General features: G+C 36.8%; 1 protein-coding gene across 1 annotated transcript in view; it reads right to left on the bottom strand.

Moving 5' to 3' along the window:
* Positions 1 to 9650, bottom strand: part of LOC107191833 — a 38120-nt gene extending 28470 nt beyond the window's left edge. Inside the window, exons 1-3 of the mRNA XM_015580969.1 lie at positions 9582 to 9650; positions 8792 to 8959; positions 7151 to 7355 (exon numbers count right to left, since the gene is read on the bottom strand). Coding sequence (XP_015436455.1) covers positions 7151 to 7355; positions 8792 to 8938 — 352 coding nt within the window. The 5' untranslated portion in view covers positions 8939 to 8959; positions 9582 to 9650. The remainder of the gene's footprint in view (positions 1 to 7150; positions 7356 to 8791; positions 8960 to 9581) is intronic.
* Positions 9651 to 11925: the final 2275 nt, after the last annotated feature.

The following is an 11925-nucleotide window of genomic DNA, read 5'->3' as shown; positions in this document are numbered from 1 at the left end:
ACTGGAATTAATCGATAGCCGGTACAATAGGGGTATGCCCATTCGGGAGCCTCAATTTATAATAGAGGAGAGAGCGTATTTAGAAAAACGGAAAACGTCTCTCTCCGGAAGTAATACGAACGCGGCGTCGCACTGCGCTGTAAAGTGCAGTACCACTGAGTTAGTGGTTGACAATTGTACTCACGGATCATACGATCACGGGAGTTGTTCGACGCCGCAGTACCACTGACTCTGTTAGCGGTTCACAATTGCCAGGAATGGCAATTGTACTCACGGATCATACGATCACGCGAGTTTTTCCACACTGCACACCCGCTGAATTGTTCAGGGGTTAAAAGTATTACACTCGAACGCAAATAGCGAAAGGAAATTATATATGGTGACCTTAGTAAGTAAAATTCGTAACTCCATTTGACACAACTTTACAGGAGAGCAATAAAACAGTTTAGAATTAATTGAACTTATTAAATTACAGAAACTAAGTAAATTTTTTGAACTTTATTTAATTTACAGTAGTTGCGGAATTATTTAGGAAAATGTATTCATTTTTAGTGCCTTGAGTGACACTAAAATGCAAAATTAACCTAAAAGTGAAGTTACGAAGTTTACTTATTAAGGTCACGATATACATATACTAATTCTTATTCTTGAGCTGTTTTCAGTCTTTGCAGTCTCACCAAAGGTAGAAAAGGAGAATGCAAGTAACAACTCCATAGGGTTGCCACCCGTCCAGGATTGTCTAAGAATTGAAGTTGCTGTACAGAATCCAGATTGAATGTCAAAATGTCCCGGAATTTCAGAGAAAGCTATCGACCAATATCACCTACACTCCAAAATAGTTAAAATAAAAAAAAACATAAAAAAACTGTATTATAATTTTTTACATATTTTTTGTACATAAAAAAAATTTCCTCGGACTACTAGGTATGTTATGTGTGGTTTCTCAGTGGAGAATATTGTGAAATTACATATGTATACATATATTTCAGTTTCAGGCAATATGTCCAGGAATTGTCTCAGAAAAAGTTGACACCACGGCCGTCAAACTGTGCTAATATGCTGACTACTGTTTACTGCTGGACATTCAAACAGAAAACCAACAAATACCACATTTTAGGATTTTTAGGTAATGTTTCACAGCTTTTGAATACAACATAGGATATCTTAACTTATATTCGTTATTTGAAATTTTTATTTAAATAAACATTTACCCATCTCTGGTATCAGAGGTGGGCAACTGATCCTTCACGAGTATCGCGCGGCTGGAATTTCTTCTTTCGATGATCGTGAGCAAACCGATATAAATGTACGAGTATAATTATAAGATCTAATTTTTATTTTACTGTTTCAGATAAAAAAAATGATAAAAAGAATCATGTATAGCGACCGTCGCGGTGGACGGCGGGGCGGCGGGAATAGCCGCCCCATATATGTCAATAATTATTTTCATTAAAATAAAACATTTTTGATAATATGAAGATCGTACTTTTTTTTGAAATCCTTCAACTCCTTCCTTCCTTATCTCTGTGCACATATATACAAGAAAGTCGAAAAATCGTTGTTAGTTCAAAATCTATTTCCGCTGGTCGACAAATGAAAAGATTGAGGGAGCGTTTGCGATTAATTGTATTCTTTTTGCATCTTTTTATGAAATATATGTGTAAGTATATAACATCTGCATTAATTAGGTCAATAAATGATAAATAACTATTGTTTCTCGGGAATGCCATTTCAAGTATTTCGTATGTAATAAAAAAAATTAGCATCATTGCAAGTACAAATAGAAAAGGTTTATCGTTGCACACATTAGTACGTAAGTATTGCTTCATTCTTGAATCTCTTTCAGTCGCACCATTCTGTTCCTATGTTCGGCGAGAGTCGAAATCTCGCCACAAGCCGTAGGTATTCCATCGTTCTCCTGATGGGCAGAATTGTCGAATGGCAACAGCGTAACAAAACAATTGATACGATCCAGCACGTGTTGCGAGGTTACATATACCGACTTCCCTCTGTTTTATCGATGCTCGGTGGTAACATGGCCAAAGTGACTGACAAATACCATAAGCGCCGCTAGTGGAGAATCCTTGAACTATACCAGTGTATATTCCTGAGCCTGGACGCGTCAAATCGTAGAATCCAACTTACGCCTTCCACAAGTGATAAATTAACAAAAATCGGTTTTCTACGATAGTGTGACAGTGGTGTACAGGGTGGTCTGGTCAGCATTTGACGAGAAAACAACTAAATCGTGTGATATTTGACAAAATGTGACTTGAGCAGCCATCTTGTGTGCTTCATCGGCGTCCTGTCACAATCGTACAATTTCTAAAATTCTAATTCTTTCAATTAAAATGTGTTTATCGGTGTTTATACGGACCAGACCACCCTGTAGGGAAGGGTCTACCTGTGAGTTCTATACCAGTGAAAAGTGCATTTGTGCAATTGTCGAGGCAGAAGTTGGATTCTACGAAATCGAATGTCTCTCTCGTGCATCGCGTATACATACACGGTTCCCGTTGATTGTGTGAGCGCACGGACACAGCACACGGGCCACGGAGTCTCCCCCCTTAAAGCGACTACGTGCATTTAATTGCCATACAAGAACGATCGACGTGTCACGACGGGTCGCCGCGCGCGTATTCTCGTTATCATTTCAGCCGATGGAATTCGGCTGGGCGATGATATACCCAGATCCTGTACAAATTGGACTGTTGACAATGCGGTCCATCATCGCTCTCGGGTTATCGGGCAAATCGATTTTACGTCTGCCACCCGGATTGCCTGCGGAACGGACGAGAATTCAATAACACCGGAGAGGAGAGTTCCGCTACCTTGAAATACCGTTCGCCATTTCCCGCGAGGGCCTTCGAGTAAAACGGATTTGCGAGACAGAGAATCGTAGAAGAAACGAATAGTCAGTAATATGAACATACAAGGTGCGTCTGAAAAGTTCGGTGAATGGTCCCATATGTTAAAAACCGCGCTGGTTAGGATGAGGCGCCCGTGCATACGCATTGAGAGACATGTCAACAAGTGCCCCCTATCGTGCAAATCATCGAAGCGAAGCAGTGGTGCACGCTGCGACCAATCTAACGGAGTCACGTGAGAACTCGTGTAATTGCAAAATGGAGCAACGCGTTAACATGAAGTTTTGCTTTAAATTAGGGAAAACGGCGACGGAGACCACACCCTCCTTATTCTCCAGATTTGGCGCCAGCAGACTTCTTTTTGTTTCCCCGCCTTAAATTAGCCCTGAAAGGCTTACGCTTCGCAGACGTTGCGGATATCCAACAACGCGTGACCACGGTGCTTCGAGCAATTCCAAAAGAAGCGTTTACTGACAGTTTCCAACAGCTTTACAACCGATGTCAGAAGTATGTTGTAGCTAATGGTGATTACTTTGAAGGCCAGTAAAGGTATTTTGTTTGTAACTCTTGTTTCCTTTATTTTCTGAGACCATTCACCGAACTTTTCAGACACACCTTGTAGATGGTGGTAATGCAGCGGCGAGCAAGCCAGTCAGTTCGTTTACGATTCTGTGCAGGGTCGAGTGAAACAAAAAAGTGATGTATTCAGATAAGAAACAAAATTCATAGTATAAAAAATAGTGAAAAGCTCGGAAAACTGTCTATAAATTTAGATGAAGTTGCATTCTAGAGAAAATCGAACATTAAAATCTTTTTCGATACCACTAGTAGATTCTTGCACACCAAATGTTGGATTGTTTAATAGTACCATGTTAGAAATATTAGTCGTCCGAGGCCTTTAATTTTTAAATAACTACGCCCCTTCGAGGTTCTGGGGTAAGTGCCAAGCGGTCAATCACAGTCTTGTTATCAAAAGGAATCGCTGCCTTCCCTACTTCGTAGCCGCATCCCTAAGAAACAATGTCTTTATTCTTAAGGCAACGTAACATCGGGCTGCTTGCCATCTTTAAATTTTCACTCATCTGTTTCACATAAACAAACCATCTCCGTCATAGATAGCCGAAGAACCGAACGTGGTCTCCCGCCATCATGCAGATCCAGGTCTGTTTAATCTAATGCACCCTCTTTCAAGACCGCATGCATTCTAGAAACTCCATCATAAATTCTCCCATGGTTAATGAGCGACAGGCCATCCGCCTTTGATTCCACTTAAAACATGTTGACGCTAACAATCATAGTTGAGGTAATTTTGTCCAAAGTTAGAAAATGGTCATTTTCAATTTTGCAACTCTGCAAATTGTTAATCTAAATTGATTTTTACGTAATAAGGCATCTTTCGTAAATGTGGCTGCAAAAGAGCTGCAAAGTCGAAAATGGTAATTTTCTGACTTTGGGAAATAGTTATCCCTGAATGACAAGGAAGGTTTCCCAACCCGCAGGTCTGGGTTAGGTTTCAATTTTCATGAAAGTTTGTAAAATTGTAGAAGGCATCGAGTTATGCAAGAAACAATTTTTTTTATCGGCCGACACTCGCGTTAAAGAGATGAAATGACCCCTCAAGTTTTGCCGAATTTTTGTTTTTTCAGTATGTCTTGTTAACCGTAAGAGATAGGAAGGAACTTTTAATGGGCGAGTGTCATGGCTTTTTATGTACAATAATATGGTGCTAACAAATTGTCAAAAACACAATATATATATATATATATATATATATATATAATCATGAGGAATGATTTCACCCCTTTAATGCGAGAGTCGGCCGATAGAAAAAATTGTTCCTTGTACAACTCTCTCTTTTTTCAAGTTGTCAATTTTTTTGAACATAACGAACCATCTTCTAATATTCTAATCGATTGTACTTATCATTGTACAGTCTGACTCTGCATAAATATCAACAACAAAATATTGTGAATAATTTACAGACCCTATATCAATTTTCTTTTTTATCATGGGGAATTTATATCTTAACGCCAGAGCCAAAGTCTAGTAAGTCACACTTTTCAAAGTTTAGAGGAGAGCAAATCGAAAGTACAAAAATCTTGTAACTTTGGTACCGTTCGGTAAGAATTCAACGAGAAACAATTATTACTTTCGAACTATTCAAGAGACTTAAGATAGTCTCGATATGTAAAAATGGTGAGCATTGGATTAAGTCCCCTCTACGTGATGGATTTTACACTATCTGGTTTGGAACAAAATATGGACTTAATATCATTTTTATACTAATAGATTAAAAACTAAACGACTTAGAACGAAATAATTTTTACCATCGGAAAAGGTGGAACATTTGATATGGAAAACATGTAAAATGTCGTGTTTTTTTACAGTGAATTTAATACACTCTGGTTCTGGGGTCCAGATACTTATTGGTTCACGCTGCTGCGTGACTTCGCAATACCGTATAACGCAGTACGCGTTTCGTTTAGCGTGGTTTATCGTGGTCGATTGAAAATTACTATTTATTTGAATTAACGGGTAAGACTCGGTGACTCGAATAAATTAATAAAACTAGAACTCAAATGCAGATTGGCGCGCAACAGGTGCTTTAAGGAAACGTGATATGTAAATTGTTTAGCGCACGGTAACCGCGATATGGTTCAAGATATGCGAGGTCTGGGTGGATTTTTTCCACAGAAAAGGTGCCAACTTAGCATCGAACACTTTACCGGAACACCCTGAAAATTGCAATATAAGTTTCAGTCGTGCCCCTTTCCATCTCTCCACTGTTCCGTCGAGTTTTCTGAATGACTCGAGTCTCTCGGTTTATGTTATTTTTGCAGATCAAGTTTTCGACCGACAACGAGACGACGGAAACGGAAAATCGTGTTGCACACCGAAAAGATTTCTGTATTTTCATGTTTTACAAAAGATTTAAATATTTTTACTTCTTCTTGTAAACGTGTATGACATCATTAAGGTATTGATAATTAATCTATTCTTGAGTTGGAAGTTGGTTCTCTGAATATCGTCGACATATTTGCACTTCTGGAAAATTGTTTTTCCTCCAAGAAAATTTTTTTAACATTTTGTACTTTGTAACATCGCATACACAAAGATATATAAAAGGTAGAGAAAACGTGTCAAAATATTATAAAATTCGCTAACTTTCTCTGTAGCGTATAATATTTTGATAATACTATGTATACCTTACGATACAATATACGCATGAATTAAGAATAAACAATCAAACATATCGTTTTCGAAGAGCGTACAAGTTAAGTGTAATAACTGTTTTGTATTTTATTTTTTTCCACAAATTTTTAAGGTCGTTTTCTGTTTTTTAAGCTGAACATTACAATGTTTCTATCCCATCTTTTAGCATAAAGAGAGACGAGTTCGTCAAGCACTATAATTTTTTCTATTACTAGGGCAGAAGATATGATAGAAAAGAAATTGTTTAGAGGAAACTTGTTATTTAAGAACTTTATAATTTTATGAAACGTTCTAACCCCGTATTTTTATTAAAAATAAAAAAACGTCATTTATACGTTTATTATCAAAACATATTTTTCTCCTTTGTTTAGTTTCTCATCTTTGGCGTAGGTTTCATTGATAAACATATTTTATATATAAAAATTTATTGTTTGCATAATTGAACGCTGTATTAGGCGATATTCTGATGTAAAGTATTTAAATATGAAGGCTTTACTGTATCATGTTCTGAACAATGAAATAAGAATTTATCAAATGAAACGTTACAAAAATTTATAATCTACAAAATATGTATGAAATGTAAACGGACATTGTTTTTGTATAATCCATAATTGTGTAGAATTCTAAGGACTTCCATTATATGTACTGAAAAACAATTAAATAAAATTGATAGGAAATATGTATATTGAATTCCAGATTTTACCTTGTAAATACAGTGGGGGACCGAAGTATTTGTACACCCTTTAAAACGGAACATCTTTTTTAACTTTTCACAAGTTTTTAATCTGAGGCTATAACGAAAATTTAATAAATACATATCGAAGATTTATGTTAGTTATATGTATACATACGAAACTTTGATTGAAATCGGTTGATACAGAAACGAACGACAGGCATCAAAAGATGTAAGAATTGTTAGATTTACTATAGTTGTAGGTCGAGAGTCGCGAAAAACTGTGATTTTCGACATTTTTAATCGTTTGTATATCATAGCAACGTTAACCAATTTTTATGAAATTTTACCTGTTATTGTTTCGAAATAAGCGCTGATATTTATATGTACAACTCACCATTATGCCTTGATATCCCCATGGTGCCAGAGTTTTGGAGCATCAAAGCTGTCATGTCGGCTTTCTGACGCGCGGTGTCGTAACGCCGTGGATCGAGGGCAGCGGCAGCTGGCAAAGACTTAAATCCAGCAGTCGTGGCGCAATATTCGCCCAGTGATCCAGTTGATGCCGCTTCTATTACATCTAAAGCTTCCTCGATGTTCAGCTTTAAAGCAGAACATTTCCATCGTTCAAACGATCATTTTTCCCATCGTTTTAGTAGTTTTCAAATATACGAGATTAATGATCGTTTGAACATGTTAAGGTAGTAACCTTATGATCGTTTGAACATGTTAAAGTAGTAACCCGAATAGCATCGTCGTTCTAGTTCTCAATTGTTATTTTGCCACTAGTTCCTAAACTGGAAAAACTGAGGTTAAACTTTAGGAATTTTAATGTTATAGAAGCAGGAAAGTAGTGAAATAATTAAACACGCTATAATATCATCAAATAGCCATTATTTTCTTAATTATTTCTTATTTTATTGTCATTAATTTCTTAAACATTAGTTTTAAAGGAATTGTTCTGTAAATTACCATCAAATCCACCTTATTCGCGTAATCAGACACCCAGCAACTACCAACTGTTGCCAAAGTTGGCGATTTCAGGATTTAAATGACTTAATGAGGAGACTCCCAAAAAGTTTTTTCACATGGTCTAAAAAAACTAACTTCAAGCTGCGACAAGTGCATACTGTTAAACGGAAATTATATTGAAACATTACAATGTAACATGGCGAAAATGAATAAAGTAAACAATTTATAACACAGTTCCCAGAACTTTGGAAACATCTCTCGAATTTATTTCCTAGAATTTCATTTGATGTATGTGTTATTGGCATAACGATATGTGTATCTACTATTTAAAATTGAGGAAAATTACAGTCCATTTTAAGGTGGCAATATTGTTGAATACCCAACGAATATTTTCCCATAAACGTGCGTTAGTTACATGTATTTTTGTGAGCACTTCAAGAGTGCAAGCTAGGGCAACTTTCCCTTCTTGATTTTCGTCCCTACGTGTCGAACGGAAAAACAACCGATTTAGTCACGGTCCTCAAGGACCTCGCTTTCCCATACCTCCTAAGAGTCCTAAGCCTAGGGACAGTAGGGACCTCTCCCAACTTTCCCACAGCGTCACTCTTAACTCTGACTTCGAACCATAAGCATCTCTGAAATACTCGATCAGCTTTATACAGAGTACAAGTACTTATAATAAACCAGCATTTAACAAATTCGTTGTGTTATCATTTCGCGGGGTCACAACAATATTTTAAGAAAATTGAGGAGAAATGTGTCCAAGAATTTGATTTTTTTTTTATAAATAAAGTTTAGTGTTTCATTCTATTCTGAGGAAGAAGTTCTTATATTGAAGTTGTTTAATATCTTCCAATTTAGACACCATGACACTTGAAATTGTCTTTTCTGATAGTATTATTTTTTAATACAAAATATTCACGGATAATGTCAAGTTATTTGTGAAAAGAATCGTTAATACCTTCAGTTGTATTCTAAGAATAAACCGTGAACGGTCATTGAGTTTCAATGGAAATGCAAGTTTGCTCGAAGGAGCTCATAAATAGCGAATTGGAGGTATGTTTACCTTTTTCGTGTTGAGAACATCGTTGTTGGCTGTCGTGGAGATAGACGACACCGAGGTTGGAGTAGCCGTTGTTACGGTGAAGTACGCCATCATGGTCATTGTCGTCATTGTCGCAGGAAACAGGATCGAGAGCCAAGGTTTGCCCATCCCGCAAGCTGCTCATTTGTACTTGACAATAAATATATTCCTATCAGTGTCGATCGTATCGATTCACATCCGATTGCATTATTTCACATAAAATTGGAAATATTTCATTTATAAGTGCTATCAGTTTATTATAAAAACTTCTTAGGGCATATTCGTGCTGTCTTAGACTACTATTGGAAGGTATTCTCTAATATTGTAACCTGTCACCGTGTTATGATGAATACCTGTCCGGTGCAGGTATCGATTTCCACTTTTATTCTTTTCCTTTTTCTAGTTTCTTCCTTTGATTAATACTACCTTAGGTAATTTATTTTTTTCTTTTTGCTCTTCTTTTATAATTTATTTACTCTTTCTGTATATTTAAAAAAATGTTCTGTTTATGCATACATTGTATGATAAGTCTAATAAATCTACGGTGTAAAGCTAATCTATAAATGTACATATAATCTCGGTGGTTAATATTTAATGAAAAGTTTCTCGCTGGATTAATTAATCAATTTATTTAAACGTGACATGAAATTGAATCTCCGAATCTACAATTCGAAGGGAACTCGTACAAGATTTATTCAGTTCGTGACATAAACATTCTGACGCTGGATTTCATGCGGGTCACTCAAAAGAATTAAAGGTTCTTTGCACCGACCTTTTTCTTTCGCATTCAAGTGGTGCCGAGTTTTAGCCCCGGATCCATGGGGCGTTCATCCACTCCCTTTAATATTCCCGACATTCTGCGTGATGGTATTTCTGGTTACCAGTCACGTTCAGCGATTATTCATCGTGAAGAATCGATTCTGTAAAACGGAAAGATGAATAATCTTTTAGAAGGCATCGCTATTATGTGCTTTAAAAATATCTTCGTACTGATACGAGTAATAATATGATTTATATGGAATAATGGCATTTATAATTTAACACATTCGTAATCGGCAACGTAGTCCTACGTCATTGTACGACACTAACTTACGACTTGAATAAATTTTATTAACTCAAGACCGTAATGATCGTTGCGCTCACTTCAACTTAATGATGAGAGGGCTCGTTTAACTCAAGGTGTGGTGTCTATGCTTGCTGGTGAGAGTCTGATGGTCGTTTCTCTTAAAACGGAGGATGTTGTCTTGTAGAGGGTGTGTCTTGGAAGCAGGCGGGTGTAGCTGGTGTGTGATTGGTTTTTTCGTCATTGGTTCTTATTAGGAAATATTGAAGGAAGTAACTAAGGGGGTGGAGAGTAGGGATGACTGACAGTGAAAAGTAAGAAGGGTGGTGAAAGGAAAGGTGAGAGTGAGACGGTTTGAGGAACAGGATGACCTGAGAGTGAGGTGTATGGTGGTGGAAAAGAAAGGTGCAAGTGAGAAGGTTTGGGGACAGGGATGAACTGTGGGTGATGCGTACGGTAGTGAGGAAGGTTTATGACTGTGTTTTCCGGTGACTTTATGAGTGTAGCGGAACCGTTTTTAAGATTTTTATGGGATAATCCGGGCGTTTGAATTTTCGGCACGTAAATAAAATTAATAAGGTTTAAGCTAAGCTGAAGGCTCGATAGCTTGTTGTACAGCGATTTATGAGTCCGAACAGTCATTTAAAAATCTTTACCTGAGTACCGGTAATATAGTTCTACGTCATTTGAAAATCTGTAGCATTCATCACCCGTTTCTCTTTAGCAAGATGATCGTTATTTTGATTTAAAATTTTTGTTAGGTCAGATATTCTCTTTATATAATAACTAACTAAAGCTGTGCAATATTTTAAAAGCGTGAATTATAATCCGTTATACTTTTAAAAAGCATAACCCTCTGGTATTCAGCTATAGACTTTTAAAAATTGCACGCGGTATTCAGCTAACAAGTGTCTCGCCTCAAAATCGCCGACTGCGAATGTGTTAATGTTTTATTAAGGAAACGTTCCTTTATTACTAATTTGTCTGGTTTCTATACCTTCTTATATTGTGTATTTTTATGATATTAGTTTTACCTGCTTGTAAACATTGTCTTATGATAGAGTAATATAAACATTTCCATAATAATTTTATACAATTTTATGGATAGAAAATACTAAATAGATTGCGAATGCTTAGGGAAATATTGAGCATTAAGTAATAAACTTAGAGGTACTAGGATCAGAGAGAAATCTTCTGTTCGTATTGTTACGTTCCGAACAGAATTCTGTTTTTTTTTTGTTTCTTTTACTTCGGCTGTGATGCGTTACGATAATGCATAACATTGTGGGAGCTTCCTAATCGAACGCAGTACGATCTTTGATGTTTAAAGATAGTTTTTCTCATCGGCGACGCAATCAAGCGTGTACAATATACATATGTATAACGCATTCTTTTCCTTGGAGTCAACGTGGTCCCACGCTCAGACCGCTTGATTGTAACGCGAGGTAGATATTTACTTCGCCGAACTGCCGAATGTAAACCTCTGGCGTCCGGTCCGATAAAATATCGAGCATCTCGAACATTCTTCTTCGCGTGCGCAGTGAAATTCAAAATTATAATCTAAAGTGTTATAGAACTCGTAGTTTTCATTTCAAATTCTAAATCATATATCGAACTCCGTTGCTACACATCGGTCAGCCCATTACCTACTATACATATGTACGTGTATACGTATGTATTTCGTATGTAAGAGGAAAGGCATATCTGATTTTAACATTTACTATCTGTCTCATCGGATAATGGTCTCATGTTCATGTACCATTTAATTAATTGTGGAAGTTATGCCTTTCTCTCTATTGGCGTTATATAAATTAAGAACATTCCGCATACAACTTTATCAAAATTCGGCGTACAGTTAGCATATCAAAACGTAGAAAATATTCCCATAGCAGTGACTGAAAGAGTAAAGGAATTAATTCGGAGAAACAAAAGAAAGAAAGATAGAATGAGAGGAGGAAGGATACACACGCTTCTATCACACGTTCAGTTAAAGAATCACGGTCCTCAACGCACTAATCTCGCAGCCTGATTCGTCAGGCACCACAGTAATGCA

Source organism: Dufourea novaeangliae, unplaced genomic scaffold (assembly GCF_001272555.1).
Source record: "Dufourea novaeangliae isolate 0120121106 unplaced genomic scaffold, ASM127255v1 scaffold272, whole genome shotgun sequence".
Taxonomy (NCBI): Eukaryota; Metazoa; Arthropoda; class Insecta; order Hymenoptera; family Halictidae; genus Dufourea; species Dufourea novaeangliae.
The sequence above is the reverse complement of the archived record's forward strand: the minus strand, read 5'-3'. Positions and strand labels throughout refer to the sequence as shown.